General features: G+C 29.3%; 1 protein-coding gene and 1 pseudogene across 1 annotated transcript; both read left to right on the forward strand.

The window, feature by feature from the left end:
- The first annotated feature begins 407 nt into the window (after positions 1-407).
- Positions 408-3,562, forward strand: LOC119603787 (beta-1,3-glucosyltransferase-like). The gene is made up of 3 exons (XM_037955959.1): positions 408-580; positions 2,915-3,179; positions 3,275-3,562. Exons 1-3 carry the CDS (start codon positions 408-410, stop codon positions 3,560-3,562), a joined length of 726 nt encoding a protein of 241 aa, XP_037811887.1.
- Positions 3,563-3,650: 88 nt separating this feature from the next.
- The window catches only part of LOC119603788, a 47,186-nt pseudogene continuing 29,419 nt past the window's right edge, over positions 3,651-21,417 (forward strand).

Consider the following 21,417-nt stretch of genomic DNA (forward strand, 5'->3'; position numbering starts at 1 on the left):
CGACACCGTCTAACGTAGGAAGCCTAAAGTCATCTATCCATGTTCCGTCTGGTAAAGTGTGCTAGTTCAGTTTATAGAAAGTCCTTTTACCTACGCCCACCATGAGAGTTCGTCCAATGCAGTTTGGATGATATCACTGATAGTGGATAACAATTTTTCCTTAACCAGTAATACTACATCATCCGCATAAACGACAATCTTTCTACATTTGGATTCAAACTGCCTTAGAATAGTGTTAATCGCTAATAACCATAGGATGGGAGATAGTACTCCTCCCTTTGCTGTTCCTTTTGATAACCTTTCTCCTAACATAGTAATCCCTTAGGATTCAATTGATAATTCTAAGCATGAATACTATCTAGTTCACCAGTAAGTCTTGGATTCCAAGCTCTATCACTTCAATCGCAATGTTATTGAAAGCTCCCTTGAAATTAATTTTTGTATATTTTTATGTTAACACAATACCAACAATTAAAACTAACATACCAAATGTTGAGATGGAACATTGTGCTAAAACAATACCAATTCTAAAATTAGCTCTGAGGAAAATTGAAAACTACAATAACAAACAACTCAAACTGCATTAGGGATGCCAAACGGGACTGGCTTTTACAAATCCCGGGATTCGGGATTTTGAAAATTGCAATCCCGGGATCCCGGGATATTTCGGGATCCCGGGATTTTTCGGGATCCCGGGATTTTTCGGTATTTCGGGATTTTACGGGATTTCGGGATTACATGAATTTAATTATTTTATATATGAAAATCTTTAAATCATCATATTTGTAAAGAAAATTGTTTAATTTTGTGGAAATTTAACAGACAGAAGATATATTTAAATTAAAACAATCCAATTAATTCCAATTTTTAAATAAAAACTTTCAGAATTGCATAATTTCTGAAACTTTTTAAATACATACTTACTTCCTAAATAAAAATAAATATCAAGTTCCGAAATTAGACATAAGCACTTTTTAAAACCTCCTACTGTTCCATGTGAACTAATAATTATAACAGATACCAATTCAATTATTCGAACATCAATTTAGAACCTATTCTTTGAAAAATATTTGGAATTTTACTCAAAATACATATTAGTTTTGGAACATATTATTATATTCGTAGTATTAATTTAAAATTTTAGGTGCATTCAGAACAAGGTAATTTACCTTTACCGGTATCATTCAGATTTGTAGAAAGTTAGAAATGTAAAATCCTCTAGTATTGAAAAATAAAGTTTGTATTCGACTGTGCCGAAATTAAATACACACCATCAAAATATTGTAATGTATTGATATTAATATCAGCATCAATGTGATTTTCAGAGGAGGTCCAATTAGGTTTTTTTGTGTCAATTTTGGTCCAAATTTGCAGCCCAAATAGAATGAGTCTTCTAACTCGTGTTTTCAGCTTACAGACACAGAATGTGTATACTTTTTGGGTCGGTCTACGACCAACATTGCAATGTGCTAACAAGTAAAAAGTTATAGTTGGGCGAAGCCTACCATATAATACCCTACACCAGTTATAAATTGTACCTTGCCTCAGATATAATTTAGCTATTTTTTGTTGAATAAAATTGTGTACATTTAAGTCATATTTCGAAGGGGGCTTTGCATAGGGGCTAGGGTCAAATGAGGCCGCATCATCAAAAAATACATCAGGGTCATGAAGGCTAGTATAGAACTTGGTTTTGCAGCTTTTTGTCGAGTGACGAGTATATTGAACATAATTATGAACTTAAAAACCCTATTTGGGGGGTTCAGTTGTATGGGGGCTAGGTCAAATATTGGACCGATGTTATCCATTTTTAATAGGATCCGTCTCTAGTACAATAGAAGATCATGCAAAATTTCATTGAATTATCTTCAAAATTGCTGTAGTTTGATTACAAGGTTTACACGGACGGACGGAAGGACATAGCTAAATCGACTCAGAAAATGATTCTGAGCCGATTGGTATACTTTAAGGTATAGGACCAATATTATTGTGTGTAACAAACATCAGCACAAACCCAATATACCCTCCCCACTAAAGTGGTGTAAGGTATAAAAACGAAGTGAATAAATAAATTTATATGTGCTATGTGTATGGACTCATACCACTTTAAAAAATAAAAGGTTCAAATATGTATAAAATTAGCTCTGCGGAATTTTGTTTTGCATGAGTCAAAAATAAAATAAGATCGTAATTTTCAAATTAATGAAAATTATGGCTCAAAAAAAGAAAATAAAAACAGTTTTTTGAAACAAATCCTAATCCCGAAAAAATCCCGGGATTTATTTTGCAAATCCCGGGATTCGGGATTTGCCAATCCCGAAAAATCCCGGGATTTTCGGGATCGGGATTTCGGGATTGGCATCCCTAAACTGCATTAAGGTAATCAAGCAAAACATGAGAATCATCAAATACAGTGGTTATTCCTTATTGATTAAGATGGTACTTTGTTAAGGTATGTAAGTGATAGTCAGTTGATTGTAAAGTGTATATGGTAATGAAATCAAAAAAGGTTTCACTATTTAAGAAAATTTATGTTGAGTGTTTGCAAAACTTCAAATTAAATAAATTTTATTTAAATTTTTAGCTTGACTTTATACGTATTTGCCTCAGTGATTTCAATATTAAATCAAATTGTGATAAAAAATATTTTGATGGCATTTTAATCTTCATTGGTTAGAGGATCTTGTATAAATATTTTATGATTTCCATTCTATACACAGTTTTCAAAAGAACCAATGTCTGCGGTTAGGTAACAAAATTTTTCTTGAACTGCCATCAATATTTCAGCGATTGCCAGTCTTATTTCTTTATCACTTCTTTCAATGATAGAAAATTTTCATATACAAACATCATTAAACATTAAAAATGTTTCGCCATCATAATGTATTTTTTTCTCTTTTCTGGTTTACGTTAGCATTTCAGGTGTTTGCCAAGTACTTGGTTGTTACAATTCAATGGAGGAAATTTATTTGGGTGAACGCTACGGCTATAGTTCATATGCTGAAGATGGTTTCAATTATATTACGGGTGGTGGTGGCATTACCTTCTCATTGCCAGTGGTTAAACTTATTTTGCAGCATTGTTCGTGTCCTTCAGCTACGGCGCCTGATGATATGATTTTGGGCTCTTGTTTGCATTCACTTCAATTGAAAGCTTTGCACTCGTCAAGGTTTCATCAGGTAAGTTTAAATTTGCATTCGTTCATTAATATTTTATTAAACTTTAATTTTTCTCAAATAATAACTATACATGTTTTATTTTCTATCCATTAAAGGCTCGCCCTAATGACTATCCCTTGGAGTTACTGCAGCTAGAACCGCCAGTTTCGTTTCACAAATTTTGGCAAATTGATCCAATTGAAGTCTACAGTGAATGGATTGGCGCTGAGGACCATCAGCTGTTAGCTAAGGAAAATCATGTACATGAAAATCTTATTGATTTGGATTATAGTTCCAAGAATCGTAAACTGTTAGCCAAAACGGAACCCTTCAATTTAAATGAGATTCCTGTTACTTTAGAAACTTCATTTTATCATTCCAAGGAACAACATGTTGATCTTTAATCAAGTGTTTTTTTTTCGTTATCTATGTAAATAAATAAGAAGCCATATATTTTTCTAAATAAAACCTTTTTCCCAAAAATTTAAAAAAATGTCCCAAGTGAGTTAAGATCTGAACAACAACTGGCATTTCTAAGACAGTTTTGGGCGTTAGGGTATGACTGTTTAGTTTCAATAAAACTTATTTATGACGAATTGCATTGCTATACTGGCATTTTGAAGCAAGTTAGGTGTTTTAAAATTATTTTATGAAGAGGACTTTATATGAGGAGTAGACCCAATTATGAACCAATTGTGTAGTTTCTTTAAAAACTTTTTATTTCCATAATGGCATCGTTGGGTAGAAAAAGCTGGTAAAAAAAATTGCTTCCTTTAATTATTTAGAATTGCATATTCGTGGATGCAATAGTTAGTTAAAGTATTAAATTAGAAATCTTAAGACCCTTATAACCCTACAAGAAATGTATGACCGAAACTAACACATACAAAATGATTTCACTAACACTCTTGCAACATTTTTTTTTATAAAATTGCTAAAAAAAAAATAGTTAATGGATAATTCCATCAATAATGACAGTCAAATGACCGGTAAAATCACTGTTGATGTACCCAAAGTGTGGTAAAGGGTTTCATTTGCATATGAAAGAGTGAAACAACTACATTTGAATGTTACTGTGTTTTAGAGTTATATTTTTCGACGTTATAAATTAATTATTTCTGTAAAAGCCAAAGATCAAGAAGCGAAAAATTTAAAAATTTACAAAGTCTATAAAAAATTAAAAAAAAGAGAATTATTATAAACAGAATTTAAAAATAGTGCAGGAAGTGGAGCTGAAGATAAACACTTCGGAGTTTAATCAATCTATGGTAACATGATTACTTACTTTTAATTTTTATATTTCGATATTTATATGTATTTCTTACAGACAACTTATTTCCACAAATTAAAAGGAGCATCAGCGGATTTAAGATCCTGCGAGATATGTAAAATGGTGAAATGATTGTTAATTTATGTACATGCTTATTATATTAATAAAATTAACAAATATATATCTTAAAATATTAATAAGTTGTGTTTTATTATAAATTGGTATAGCCGTCACATTTGACGAATATATTCATCACATATGATTAGTCAACAATGACCGATAAATACATAATTTTTAATTTGTTAACTGTGATAGATATATCCATCAAGCATGATCAGTCAATCCTGACTAATATTTATGCCATCCTTGGTTAGTAAACAACAAAAGAGTGAGGAGTTCAAATATATGTTTTAAAGTCGATAGAATTCATAAGTGCAAGGGAGAAGAAAAATCACATGTACACAAATGTTTCCATCACTTTTGTCCAATTGCCTTAAGAAACTGATAGAAACTTTGCTTTACGCTGTGATAGAAATAATACATCAGTAGTGCCAGTCAAATGACCTATCAAATGACTGTCACTGTTCTTGTAGGGAAGGTAGTAATTATTGCAATAAGCCCCTCGCTATCACAATTTGAAGTTATGTTCTTATTGACTCACTAATGACCTAAACGATTGAAATCTCTTTTGCTTTGTTAAATGCTTCTTAAAACTTAAGCATTAACTAAAATATTTGTTCAATAATATTTTACTGTAAATTTTTAAAAAATTAAGTGCTTAAAGTTCATGGTTATTTGGTCAAAACAAAAAATAGTAAAAGAAAAACAAGTTAGAGTGCTATATTCGGCTATGCCGAATCTTAAATACCCTCCACCAGCTACTTTTTATTGAAACCCATCTAACTATCTAATTTTTAGATAACTTGCCAAAATTTTTGTCGAACTAATTTTGATTAGGTCCAAAAAAATGTATACTAATACGACAGTTCGAAAATATTTTAATAGAATGATGTAGCTATACACAGAATATGGGAGTTGTGACCAATTATGGACTGATCAGGAAACAATTTAGTATAATGATTTTTATGCAGAAAAAGATCAAGTCTAATTCTACTTCAATAGCTTTATTAATCAATGAAATATGTGAGTTTAGGTGACTTTAGGAAGTGGACTTTATATAGGAGCTATGAGCAATTAAGGGCCTATCCGGAAAAATTTCGCAGAGTGACTCATATGTGCACAAATCATATTTTATCAAGATATCTTTATTTGATAATTAAATATGTGCATTTAAGGGATTTTTTGAAGTGGACCTATTACCAAATATGGACCCATCCAGAAAAAATTTGGTACAATGTTTTATATGCCTATCCGCAAAAAAATTCGTAGAGTGATTTATGTAAAGACAAAACATATTTATGTCGAATTTTCTCAAATTAACTTTATTTGACAATAAAATATGTGTGTTTAAGTGACTCTCAGAAGTGGACCTTATATGGAAGCTATGACCAATAATGGACCGATCCGAGAAAAAAGTGGTAGAATGATTCATATGTACACAAAACTTATTCAAGTCGAATTCTATAGCTTTAGAATTCAATGAAATATATGCGTATAAGTGATTTTAGGAAGTGGACCTTATAAGGGAACTATGACCAATTATGGGCCTATTCGGGAAACATTTCGTAGAGTAATTCATCTTTGGACAAAACGTGTTTGTGTCGAATTTTATCAAGATAACTTTATTTGATAATGAAATATGTGCTTTTAAGTGATTTTCGTAAGTGGACCTTATATGGGAGTTATGAGCAAAAATGGACCGACCAGTAAAAAATTTATAAAATGATTTGTACGTACACAAAACATATTCAAGTCGAATATTATCCCAATAGCTTTAGAATTCAATGAAATATATGCGTTTAAGTGATTTTCGGAAGTGGACCTTATATGGGAGCTATGACCAATTATGGGCCTATCCGGAAAAAAATTCGTAGAATGATTAATGTTTAGGTAAAACATATTTGTGTCGAATTTTATCAATATAGCTTTACTTGGCATTGAAATATGTGCTTTTAAGTGATTTTCGGAAGTGGGCCTTATATGGGATCTATGACCAATTATGGACCGATCCGTAAAACATTTTGTAGAATGATTTGTATGTATACAAAACAGATTTCTGTCGAATTTTATCCCGATAGCTTTATAATTCAATGAAATATATGCGTTTAAGTGATTTTCGGAAGTGGACCTTATGTGGGAGCTATGACCAACTATGGACCTATCCGGAAAAAATTTCGTAGAGTGTTTTATATTTTGACTAAACATATTTGTGTCGAATTTCATCAAAATAGCTTTAGTTGACAATGAAATATGAGCTTTTAAATGATTTTCGGAAGTGGGCCTTATATGGGAGCTATGACCAATAATGGACCGATCCGTAAAAAATTTGGTAGAATGATTTGTATGTACACAAAACATATTCAACTTGAATTTTATCACAATAGCTTTATTCATCAATGAAATATGTGCGTTTAGGTGATTTTCGGAAGTGGACCTTATATGGAAGCTATGACCAATTGTGGACCGACTGAGATCTACGTTGACAGTATAATTTCTGTTCATATTATATTTACATGTACAAAATTTCGTGTTGATACCCATATATTTGAGGGAGTTATTAACGATAAACTAATTTCCGGGAATATATAACTTTGTATGGGGGCTATGGGAAATATTGGATCGATTGTAAAGATTTTGAATATAATTGATCTATACCCTGAAAAGATAATGTATGACAAAATTCATCGAAATATCTTTGGTAGTTTCTGAGAAAACTTCAAAAGAATTATGAAACAAGTTAGAGTGCTATATTCGGCTGAGCCGAATCTTAAATACCCTCCACCAGCTACTTTTATATTAATACTTTTCTAATTGATCAAATATATGTAGAAATAAGTTTTCTCATGTCTTAAATAGAAAAAATCCCAAATTTAAACAGCTTAAATCTATTACAATTCCAAGATTTATTGAACATTACAAACGCCATTTTCTTTACATTTTAATCGTGCTTAGCGATATTTAGTAATTTGCATGTATGCGTGTGTGTGAAAGATTTCAGGATTTTCAAAATACATATATATATAATTTTGTTCTACACAAATTCATATTGCAACTTGTATTGGAGATATGACCAATTATAGACCGATCACAAAAAAAAATCTTTAAGCAAAATTTCTGTACATAAAAGCTATATTTCAGTCAAATTTTGTATCTATATCGTAATTTTGTAATAAGTTATGAGTGTTTAAGTGATTTTCTGAAGGAAAACTTGTATGGGACCGACCGCACCCATGTTATGAACCGATCGTGAAAATATCTTGAAATAGAATTTTTGTATACAAAACTAATATTTGTGCCAAATTTTGTATCAATAGCTTTATTTGGTAATGAGTAATGTGCGTTTAAGAGATTTTCGTAAAAGGACCTTGTATGGGAGCTATGACCAATTATGTATATAAAGAAAATTTCAAAATTCTGTATCTATATCATTTTTGGTAATGAATATTGTGCATTTAAGTGATTTTCTGGAAGGGACCTAGTATGAGAGCTATGACCAAATATGGACCGATCGTAAAACAATTTTATAGTATAATTTATGTATATAAGATCAACATTTTTGCTAAATGTATGGATACTAATATTTGGTAATGAGTTATGTGCGTTTAAGTGATTTTCGGGAGGAAACCTTGTGTGAGAGCTATGACCAAGGTTGGACCGATCGTGAAAAAATTTTGAAATAACATTTATGTGAACAAAAATAGTATTTATGCCAAATATTTTATGGGCATCACTATTAGGCAATAAGCTATGTGCCTTTAAGTGTTTTTTTGAAAGGGACCTTGTTGGGAGCTATGATCAATTATGGACCGATAGGAAAACATTTTCACAGTAACATTTCTGTGCATATAAGCAATACTTGTACCAAATTTTATATGGATATCTTCATTAACTTATGAGTTATGTGCGTTTAAGTGATTTTCGGGAGGGGACCTTGTATGGGAGCTATGACCAATTATGAACCGATCCGAAAAAAAACTTTCAAATAATATTTCTTTATATATGAGCAATACTTGTGACAAACTTTATATGGATATCTTAATTTAGTAATGAGTTATGTGCGTTTAAGTGATTTTCGGGAGGGGACCTTGTATGGGAGCCATGACCAATTATGGACCGATCGGAAAAAAATTTTTCAGTAATATTTCTGTGCATATAAGCAATACTTGTACAAACTTTTATATGGATATCTTACTTTAGTAATGAGTTATGTGCGTTTAAGTGATTTTCGGGAGGGGACCTTGTATGGGAGTTATCACCAATTATGGACCGATCGGAAAAAACTTTCATAGTAATATTTCTGTATATAAGAGCAATACTTGCACCAAATTTTATATGGATATCTTCATTTACTAATGAGTTATGTGGTTTTAAGTGAATTTCGGGAGGGCACCTTGTATGGGAGCTATGACCAATTATGGATCGATCCAAAAAAACTTTCATAGTAATATTTCTGTATATAAGAGCAATACTTGCACCAAATTTTATATGGATATCTTCATTTACTAATGAGTTATGTGGTTTTAAGTGATTTTCGGGAGGGGATCTTGTATGGGAGCTATGACCAATTATGGACCGATCGGAAAATAATTTAAGAATAATATTTCTGTGCATATGAGAAATACTTATTCCAAATTTTATATGGATATCTTTATTTAGTAATGAGTTATGCGCGTTTAAGTGATTTTCGGGAGGGGACCTTGTATGGGAGCTATGTCCAATTATGGTCCGATCCAGTAAATTTTTTCTCTGAATGAATTCAATTGACATAAGATTTTAATTTATAAAATTTTGTGAAGATATCTATATTGTAACGGAAGTTAATTACAAAAAACCCATTTTCCGGGAATATGTACTTTTGTATGGGAGGTATATGAAATTGTGGACCGATTCTGGCAATTGCAGCAGGAGTCAAGATCTTGTGCAGAAACGAATGTTTGCTGACTTTCATGAAATTATCTTGCATAGTTTTTGAGAAAATTACATCAGAATGTGTAAAAAATGCTTATTTTTTTCGAGGTTGTTTTAAATTTTGATTCATAACTTTTCCCGGTGTGAACGGATTTCACTCATTTTCAATACCAAACTGCTTAGGACAACAATGAATATTTTCGGTGAATTTGGTGTACTTCCTTTGCTTCGTTTTAACGTGAGCGTGTTTTAGGCAGACAGACAGACAGACGGAGAGACGGACAGACGGACGGACAGACATAGCTAAATCGACTCAGAATTTGATAAGGACCCAGAATATATATACTTTGTTGGGTCTCAGATGAATATTTCTTGGTGTTACACACGGAATGACAAAGTTATATATACCCTCTATCACCACTGATGGTGGTGGAGGGTATAAAAAACGTAATTTTTTTCGAGGTAGTCTGAAACTTTTACTGATAACTTTTTACGATGTGAATCGATTTTGCTCATTTTCAATACCAAACTGCTTAGGATAATAATAAATATTTTGGGTGAATTTGGTTTATATCCTTTGCTTAGTTTTAACGTGAGCGTGTTTTACACAGACAGACAGACAGACAGACGGACAGACGGACATAGCTAAATCGACTCAGAATTTGATAAGGACCCAGAATATATATACTTTGTTGGGTCTTAGATGAATATTTCTTGGTGTTACACACGGAACGACAAACTTATATATACCCTCTATCACCACTGATGGTGGTGGAAGGTATAATAAATCGAAAAATCGCATTTTCACTTCTTATCAGATTTTATCGTATTTAGAATAAATCATACACTCTTTAAAGATTAAATACTTTTAAAACTAGTAGACTGTTATTAAAAGGTAGGTGTTGTTTCTTTAACAATAACAAAATAAAGAAAATATTTTCTTTTTGAACGACAAAACTTTTGAACACCTCTTCGTCTGGCACAATCATTAATCACCGTTAATAATACAAGTTATTATAATAATACAAATATTTTCTCTAGAATCAAGATAAAAGCCAACACATAATTGCTACACATAAAAAAGTCATTTTTATAAAAAATAAATTTCTATCTGTAATTCCTAATCCTTATTTCCTTGGGCAAACATTCGTCAACACTCTATAGACAGTTGTTGTGTACCACTATTTTCTTATGTTCCCTTAATGCGGCCTTTCCTATTTTTTAGTCTTAAACATTTTCAGAATATTTTGTTCAAGTTTTATGATGCTAATATGCCTTGTTATTGATACCGCACTTTTAAATAAAGAATATTCAACATTTTTATTTTTTTTTTAATATAAAAATAATTTAAAAATTGTGTCTAATACTATGTTTCCACTGGCTTGAAATCTACTAGATTTGCTTAAACCTCTTCAAGGTGTCTCCACTGAGCTTACTCGTTTTTGATATTCGAATTTTCGAACAAATTTTGTTTTGATATAACGACAATAATGTTAATTTCTTTCAAATTTAAACATTAAAAATACAAAATTACAACTGTAAAAGTATAAATTTGTTTATTAAATGCCACTAATTTTAAAATTATAATTTGTTTTGTTTTTATTTCGAAATGAAAAGTCACTTTATCGATGAAAACATTCAACTTGATTGGATAGCCTATAGTTATATTTGCTTATCCTAGACACAATGCAGTGTTGTATAAACAAATCTTGTTCGAAAAAATAAATTTTCGACATGTTTTAAATCAAATCTAGTAGATTAAGTAGATTTGGATTTGTCAAAACTGTATGGCAAATCTACATGATTTCAACTAGTTTTGTCCAAATCCACTAGATTCGCTCAAAACGCCTCAGTGGAAACATAGCATAACGGTTATATATATATGTTGGTTAGGGCATGCGATGGAATGCGTGTGTAGTGCAATTTTTAAACTTTTTGTAAATTGCTATTTTTACGGACCTAACTGAAATTTATACTAAATCTCTTATACACACAGTTCTCAATGACTCTAAAAAACCATAAATAACTTTATTAATCGTTTGGTAATTTGTATGTAAACACGGCGTATGAGTTATTTAAACGAGTAACGTAAACCATAATCATTTCTAAAAGATTTTAATTATCACAACAAAGTCAATTATGTGTGTTAAGTTTTCTTTTAGGAGCTTTTAAAAATTATATAAGATCGCAAAGATTTCCTTTACAGAAGAAATTATGAACAGGCATTTTAAATAGACGTCAAATCGTCATTATTATGTATATCAACACATTAACTTTAATTAATGTAAATTCTTATTTGTGCAGACATTGTGACTGTTACCCATTTTAGGCTACAATCACGTTTTCTCATTAATAATATAAAACAATTTTAATGATGTGTATGTCAAAAAAAGAACCTCGAAAAAATTAATGTATTTTAAGTTCATTATAAAAACAGATAAAAGGATTAAATATTATGTTTATATTATTTCACCTACTTATTTATTTGTATTAACAATACCCTAGAATATTACAGCTTTTGTTATTTTGTACACAGATCACGTACTTTAAGATACAAAAAAACTTTTAACTCTCAGTTCATTTGTTTAACTTTAAACAGAAAAAAATTTCATCGAAAAAGAAATTTGCCAAAAAATATAAATGAGAAACGTTTAAACTTCATTCCCAAAGTTTAAAATAAATTCTAAACGTTTTCCCAATTGCTGTAAATGTTGCTTATATTTTGCCAACAAGTGACAAAACAACAGCAGGGGAAGACTCAGAATCAGAACACGGCATTGGTTTTTACAGCACATCTACTACAAGTGCTTTCGAATAAATTGACCAAATAATGTAGATTTCTTGTGTTATGTAGGTACGAATATTATTTGGAGGTTTTATATTTTATTTTTACCCTATAGGTGTCAGACAAGATACTCTTAGGAAACCAAAAACTGAGTAGAATTTTTGAAATATGAATATGTTTAAACTGTGAAGAAAACTATATATAGCTTCTTTATCGAGAATCTTAGAAAACGGTATACATTTTTTCACTCCATATACATCGACAATTTATATAATTGTTTAATATCATTGTTTAAAACTTTCCACACCACACTTGGGATTCATTGCACATGAACCATAAAAAAATTCTTGAGGAATATGTGTTTTCATTTTGAAGAGGAATACAGAGATAATGACTAAAAATACAAACGAGAAAGTATTTTTTTATTTCAACTTCTGTTCTTACAATAAAAGTTTTTTGCAGGATGGGTAAAATGTGGGAAGACTAAAATAGAAATTCTGTCCAAGAAAAAGCTCATACAACCTCTTGATAGCATTGAGATCACTTTTCAAGTTTGCCCTTAGAAGTGATTACTTGGTCTACTATCTTGAACGGATCTTCTAACTACACAGTACTAATCTAGGGCAATTTTGACTTCGGTGATTTCTATTGGTGACTTTAGCGTAAAATTGAGGCGGATTCTAATCATATTTGGACATTTTATTGCGTATATAGCTATTGTTGTTTTGAGCGTTACAAACATTAGCACAAATTCATAATTCTATCCTCTCGATAGTGTTGTAACAAAAAAATGTATTATTGTGGTTATATAAAAAGGAAAATAAAATGGCAATTTAAAGTTCGCAGACTAAACGATGAGTAAAACTATAAGATGTGACAAATGAGTTGTTCACGTACAACTGGTACCAAATGTGATTTATAGAAATTTCTCAAAAAAAACTTGTGTTAATGAACGAAGAATTTGTCTACCAACATGCAACATCTTCAAATTTAAGTTCATTTTCCGTTCATTTAAATTGTTTAAATAAAGATTTAAAAATTTAACAAAAATATTTACTCTTAGAAAATTTTTTCCGTATTTTATGCTCGGCCTCCTTTCGATACCTCCTTTTCTTTTTCAAATCATTGTTATATATTTCTCTTTTTTTTTTGCATGAAATTTAAAAAATAGCACATAACACTTTGAATTCATTGCTCAAAAACACAAAATATATCTTTGGGGAATATGTGTTTTCATTTTAGAATTGCTCATCTCTTTGAAGAAAAATACAGAGATGATTAAAGTGTAAGAAATAGGAAATGTGCAAAGTGTAAGATTTAAATAATATAGAATTTTGGAAAAAAAAACGCAAGTAAACGAATGACATTTCTTGAATATTTGTCTAGAGGATTCTAGGAATGAAAATATTATAACTTTTCAAGACATTTGAATTGTTCTATTTACTTTCGTTTCTCTCCTGGATAATGATGTGCTAGAGTGTAAACATGGCTTTTTTATAAAAGACACAACATTTGGAAGAAATGTCGCGATTAAAGTTAATAAATACGTTGAAAATAGACAAATTGTTATTTTGAAAAGTTTAAACTTAACTTTTCAAAATAAGTTTTATTAACAAATCTTATGTATAAAGATATTACACAGATCGACAAAATTTAAAAGGATGGAGTTGCATTGAGTTGTGTTTTCAGGGTTTAAAGACTTTAATACATCACACAAACAGAAGCTAAAGTTATTTGCAATTTGTATAAATAAAGAAATAATTAGAAAAATCCTACTTACATGTGTATTAATGATAAGACAAATTGTTAGCTCACATACATACAAACCACCAAATTTTTTAAACCACTAAAGTTTTCATTGGTTTTATTTTCTCTGCTTTTCTGTTTCATGTTCTGTTTAATGATTGTGTCTTTTATAAATGTAAATCCTTCCAAAGTTGAAAATTTAATTATATACTAAGTAAAACTCGTGATAAAAGAGACAACGAAGTAAATAAGCACCTGTAAATAATTTCCATAGCAGAAATAAAACATTTTTATTTACTTGAAACAAATATAAGAGATTCTAAACATGTTCATGCAATTTGCAAACTTTTTCATCAAGTCATCTATGAAAAGAAAAGCAGCAATTTTATTCTATTTCAAAGTTTTCTTTTAAATATTAATGTTTAAGCCTTGAAATTGAAAATGGTGGTTAAATGATGGACCTTTAAACAATTTTGATAATTTTCGAAAATGTGATTTGTTTTAAGTGGCACTAAAAAAATAGCTATTTTCAACTAATTCTTTTTACAAAATGTTCGATTCGATACAATCTGCAATTAGATTTTCTGAAGCTAAAAAAATTATCAAAATTTTTCGTAATTCGCTAAAAAAAAGTAAAATGCCATATGTACTTCTTGATAACTGAAAAGAATTAATTTAAAGGACAGAAAAATCAATTTCTTCACATGTGACACACATACCCAAAGAGTATTTTTCCAACAATTCCTGATAAATAAACATAAGTAAAATTTTAAGAGGCGTGAAATTCCATAATGTACTTGAAAAACTTTTTAACAATTTTTTTCATATTTTTCATTTTAAGATAATGAATATAAATAAAATGTATGTTTTAAAGGCTTCAGCAAATCATTACGTCATTTCACGAAAGATAATGAAATATTTTTTACCTTATTTTATTTTACATGTATTTAAAGGAAAAAATTCTGAATAAATTTAATAAAAATCCGTCTTTGATATATTCGAAAATTGGAATATTTGCCATATCATAAGAAAATATGAAAAACCTTTACAGAGAGTAAAAATAGTAAAGATTTAAAATAGTATTAATTTGACGTGCAATTTTGGGTTGTGTTTAAAAGAGAAAGACCTAATATCAGTGTAAACCATAAGTATAATGTTCCAATGAAAAGATCTCATCACTTTTTGGTATATAAATCAACTTGTAATATGTACTTCCGTTAGGTTAATAGTTAGTATTTTAGTCCGTAAAACCATAGGTCGTGGGTTTTACTTGCAACATACATAGACACTAGCAAGGGGTGGAAGTCAAAGCCGGTTAAAATATTTTTTGTATGAAAACAGTCAAAATATCGTTTCGATAAAAAATAACAAAACATTGAGAAAATGGGGGTAAGTCTCCATAAAATTTGTTTATATCGAATTCCACAGTGATACTTATGAGTGAGTTATGAACCTTCTAGTCATTTTCTAATAAGATTTTTTATACAAGAGCTAAGATCAAATGAAGCCTGATCATTACAGTTAAGGCTTAAATAAAACTTATTTCTGCATATTTTAGTGGAGTTATTTATATATTTAAAATAATTATGAGCTTCATAGTCCAATTAAGTGGATTTGGTTGTATAAAGACGAGGTGAAATAATAGCCCGATTTCCATAATACTCAATACTCGTGCGAAAGGTAAAACCATAATGCCCTTCCAACTATAGTGGTGTAGGGTAGAATCATATGCCTTTCTGTTCATTGTTTACGTATATTTTTAGACGGCAATCTTTATAAATTTCCCTACAAGTTCGGCAACTTATTTTTGTGTAAATTTAATGACCGTAATATACCTACACATGTATATAACCAGCAGGTAAAAATGGAACAACAGGTCGAAAAACAAACACAAATAAATCACTGCAGCTTTTCGAAATCATAGCAGTAATACTTTACATCACACATTAACACTGCAGCACAAAAAACGCACAGATGCACCTATAAATTTTATGAAAATTTTATCCCCAAAATAGCCTGATATAACTTTGAATCAAAATCTTGTGAATAACCAATAAAACATATAAGAAGATATCTAGTCACAAATAAAACTTTTTAGAGTAAACCTACGGAGAAATCTTAAAATTATTGTAAATAAATTTAAAGATGAAAACATTGTGCATACATACCTTTTGAATAATGTCAGTGAATTTCATATTAAATGCGCACTAGAATGAAGCATTCGATAGCGAAACCATCTGGGATTTTCAGAAAAATCAATGTGATATATTACTGCATTTTCATGAACATATAACAAATATCCATGGTTCAAGGGGGCTAGTGAAAATAACACATAAAAAATATTTAAATTTCTTAATGTTTGTGTTCATATGACTTTTTCTTTAACACAATACTAGTTGTAGTATAGATTTACATAACTTAGATAAAAACTATTTATTTTCTTCCAATATCCTTCACCACCCTCAATATTGATAGAGGATATATATAAGGTTGTAATTCCCTGTGAAAATTGCACTAAACATGATTTACATTTTCCTCTTCATCTTCACTTTGACAACTTCAGCAGAAGTAATTATAAACAAGGCTTATGTGCATGGTTTCCAAAATTCCAATGACTTTTGATAACTGACTGATATCATAACACCTAACTACAATATATAAATACCTATAAGATAGGCTGTTTTTTATACAACCATAAAAGACCAGAAAATTCTAGCGAACTAGCAAATATACTCTTGTGACAAAATAGTTGCTAACGATATAATTTGGTGATATAAGTTCTTTTTAAAAAAGGGTTCCGGAATACTGTAGTCTTTGGCATTATTGGGGATCAATGAAAGTTCATTAATCTTTTCAGCTACAAAACCACAGTAAATATTTATTTAATTATTTTCACAACATCTACATAAGTGTTGTGTGCATTTAATATCATCATCTCCGTCAGATTTCTCATGTTGAAAACAATAACACTGCACGTATTTGAAAATAACACAAAATCTAGTAGAATACCGTGTTCTGAAAGATTGGGTCAAAATAAGAAAATATCAAAAATATTAAAAATAGTCTAATTATTTCAAAAACCTTAAACATTTACTTAAATTTGATCATATACATACATAAGTATGTACACATAAGTATGTCATCAAAAACAAGAAGGATTTTAAAAGTTAAAATCTCTTAATAACATACATTAGCAGGTCTCATTTTGTTTCAAATGTAGATTTATTTTATCTAATTTAAAAAAGAGGTAATAAGTAAACGAACTCCAAAGGATAATTATTTACTTCTAGAAATACATATTTGCATACGTGTGTATATACCTCTATATATGTATTTATATCCTTTAATAGTAATCTACTTCTTTCTCATATTAATTAAAATATTCCTCATCAGAAGACAAATATACAGGTCTTGTTTATTTAGATACAAAATGTTGTGTATAGTATGTGATGCCTACAATTAGAAAGGATTTTGCTTTTGCTTAAAAATAAGTCTTTAATCTGCAAAGTACATCACATTATTTACTTTTATATTTTATCTCACTTTTTATCACTTTGGATTTATATATGTGTTTTTTTTTCATATCTAATATACTAATTACTCTTCTATTTGGAAATTTAGCTCGTCTTTAAATTTATTTTTACCTTAATATTTTAAAAGATACCTAAACTTATATAATAAAATTGTTTTCCTATACTAAATTTATATGTCAGTTTTAATTAATACTAGCATACCATGGGTGCTTCGCTACCCTAACCAAAATTAAATAAATACAAAATTTTGTTTACTTTTATAGAAAATTTAAATTGATTTAAAAATTTTTTAATGTTTCAGTTTTTACGTTCAATATCACGTGAATACATTCGCTTGTATTTTTAGTTTGATTCGTTGAGCTTCCACATTATAGAAAATTTCAAAATTACTATTTGAAAAAAAAAGTACTACAAAATACCTCTTATTTAATCAAAAATTTTATGTTTCTGTGTTCAACATTATAGACAATTTAGCCCTTTTAGCAGATTCTCATTCACTAAAGTCCCTATATTTTAAATTTTATATTTCTATGTTCAATATCGTAAAAATTTCAAAAAATACCACCGGAAAAACGAAAAAGTGCAAAAATCTCTCTCAATAAATTCTCATTATAATAATATAATAAGGATGTGTTCCGGTTAACCATTATAGAGAAAACAAAAGGTACCATTTGAAGAATGGAAAAGTACCAAAGAGAACCTACTAACAGAATATTATTCAGTCAAGACCATGTATGTTCCTAGGTTGAATATTTTAGAAAATTCAAAAAATACCACTTATGAGATAAAAAGTACTAAAAAGTTCTCTTTTAAAGAATCTTATTCAATGAGGACCGTGTATGTTTAATAAGCATGTGTTTTGAATTCTTATTATAAAACATACAGAGTATCATTTGAAGAAAGAAAAAGTACCAAAAGTGGAATAAATTCTACCTTAGTGGAAAGTACTAATAAAAATAGTACAATTTTTCCCCTTTCTCTTAGAAATATACTTTTTTGAGAAATAAGTTTACAAAATGTTCCGTATTTAAATCTATATATCACAGATAAAACTCAAACGATTCAAAAATCATTAACTTGTTCCACAAAAATTGTGCTTTCAAAAAGTACCAAACAATTTACACGAATTTGGTCCTATATAGGCCTTAGTACTCAAATTCTAAAATAATATACCAACAGCTTATTTTGTGTGTGTAAATAAACTACTTTTTCAAATTTTATAAAAATTGGAGTTTGAATAAAATTAAATTTCCCGTTTTTACCTTTGTTGGTACTTTTTTCCCCAGTCAAATAGCAAACATTTTGTTTCAATAAATATTACAGAGTTAGTCCGTAATTTAATAGGAATACTTCAATAAATCGAAAAAGTTTTGTTAATGTGCTAAAAAAAAGTACCAAAAATACAGTTTTCTCCCTTTTACACAAAAAAAGGCTGAATTTTAAAAAAGTACGAAAAATATTTACAAAAGTGTTATTCTGATTATTAGTTAAAAAGTTATAAAGGGCCAAAAAAGGTACCAAAATCATCTTTGTTACACATTTTCACCCCTTAGAAGTACGAATTTCAAAAAAGTACCAGACACCCATCTGCTTATTTTAAGAGTAGATACATGTTCATTTAAAATTTTTATTGTATCACTAATATTAGGTAAGATAATTAAGAAAAGCTGTTTTATCAGTTTTATCCCTTTTTATCCCTAAATGTACAAATTTCCAAAAATCCCTCGTTAGTGGATCTTTATAACCAAAAATGCATCTACTGTCAAAATTTCATGATTCTAGGTTCAGCCGTTTGGGCTGTGCGATGATGAATCAGTCAGTAAGTAACGCTACTCTTTTATATACATAATATATAGATAAATTAAATTTATTTGTATTGTATAATTAATTAATTAAATTAAGTAATCTTTAAAAATTTTCTATAGATGAAAGATATAAATAAATTTGATTTAATAATTCCAATAATTAATAAATCTTACTACTTTCATTTTAAGGTTTTATATTTGGGATCTATTTTGTCTAATAAAAACTAAAACCGAATATGCATTTTTCCATCGTGATTCATTTTGAATTTATACAAAAAAAAACGGTTATTCATATACATGCTAAGTATGCAAATGGTTTGCAGTCTACGGGTCGTATGAGTAATTTACATCCGCAATTTCAATGAGTATACGCTCCGTTAAAAGTAAATAAGAAAACAAAAACACACAATTAAAACAAATTTATAATAAAAATCTTAAAAAATACAAAATTACAACCTTTTATAACATTTGTTGATGATACTCATACAATGAATATGATAAAACTGAATATTGGCAATATGACTTTAGTCACATAACTTTCTTGTAAACAAGTCAAAGTTATACATACATATGTATGTGTATATCTTCATTCATAAAATCAAAAAATATTTGATTATGCGCAATAAACGAAAAACTCCAACTACAATGAGTGAAATTGAATTCATGTAAATTGTGTCTTCAAATGAAATATTAAGAAACAGTTGATGTAGGTGCATCAATAGCAACGGATCATAAAGCTTTTCACCAAACGAATTAATTAGATGAGAAACACGTGTTGGATAATACAAAACATCCAAACATAAAATATAACAATATATATTTTACAAAGACAAAGAATGCGAAATATCAATGTCAACTTGCATATCAAAGTAATAAATATGATAAATTTATAAATTTCAACAGATGCCGTCAATTTTTTGGCAAATTGACAATTTACAAGCCAAATGCTACACGAAACAAATAAGGCAATATAGATGTGTATGGTAGATCATATAATGTGATGTTTATATTAACCACATTTATACCCTCTTTAAGATCCTACATGAAAAGCACATTGTAATAATTAACATAAATAACTGGGTAATTGTCAATTGACCCACCTTAATTTAAATATTTGTTTATCATTTTCATATAAATGACATTTATTCATATTGAAAACAAACAATTGTCAATTGTAATTGTTTATTCATTCTTGATTAATTTCATTGTTCTATTCACACACACTCAGCTTACATTTAGTTAAATAATTTGCATTCTTGTGCTTGTTTATTTTAAATTACACAGGTCAGCACATTTTTACGCTATGATCAGAGTGTAGTTCGCTGAGATATCTGAAAAATCTGGATTAATAGCAAATTTTGTAGTTAGTAGAAATTTAGCGCAGCTTAATCCTGTAGAAATGTATCACTGGGTTTTAAAATTTTGTTGGCCTGTGTTAATTAACATATCACACTATCATATAACACACAGTGGTTAAGAATCTGTTAAATTTTAAAACATAAATAAACATTGAGAATATCTACAAAAGAATATGGGAAGATCGAATAAAACCCATAAGGAATATACACATGTCTTATGTGATGCGAAAAGAGAACATAATTCATATTTATATATTGCAAACAAGTTGAGTCTCCATATTTCTACAATCTCATTGAATGAGTTTTCTATTGATCTATCCTTTCCATAAGGTTTGTAGTAAATGAACGATATGTGTCACTTTAACGACAAACGAACAATGATCTTAACAATTTTCTACACTTTTCCAGCACCACCTATCGATGTTGTTTTCTTTATACAAAGTCAAGACACAAAACATCATAATGAATTAAGTTAAAATCTAAAGGAAAATGTAAACAAGCAATCAAAGGAATAACAACCAAAGTATAGAATTAGATAACATGTACTGCATGAACTATTCAATTACCCAGGAGACTGGACAATACATAATTTAATACCAAAACTATTGTTACTCCAAAAGAACATGAACACGAAAACGAGTACAACTGCGTATAATAATCAACAAATGGAAATAATCAGTGACAACACAAGATGGGTGGTATTTTGTTAGGAAAGGACAAATGTTTATTTAGGT

This window comes from Lucilia sericata, unplaced genomic scaffold (genome assembly GCF_015586225.1).
Source record: "Lucilia sericata isolate MDLA Ls3-8-SP2 unplaced genomic scaffold, ASM1558622v1 Contig000336F_arrow, whole genome shotgun sequence".
Lineage (NCBI taxonomy): Eukaryota > Metazoa > Arthropoda > Insecta > Diptera > Calliphoridae > Lucilia > Lucilia sericata.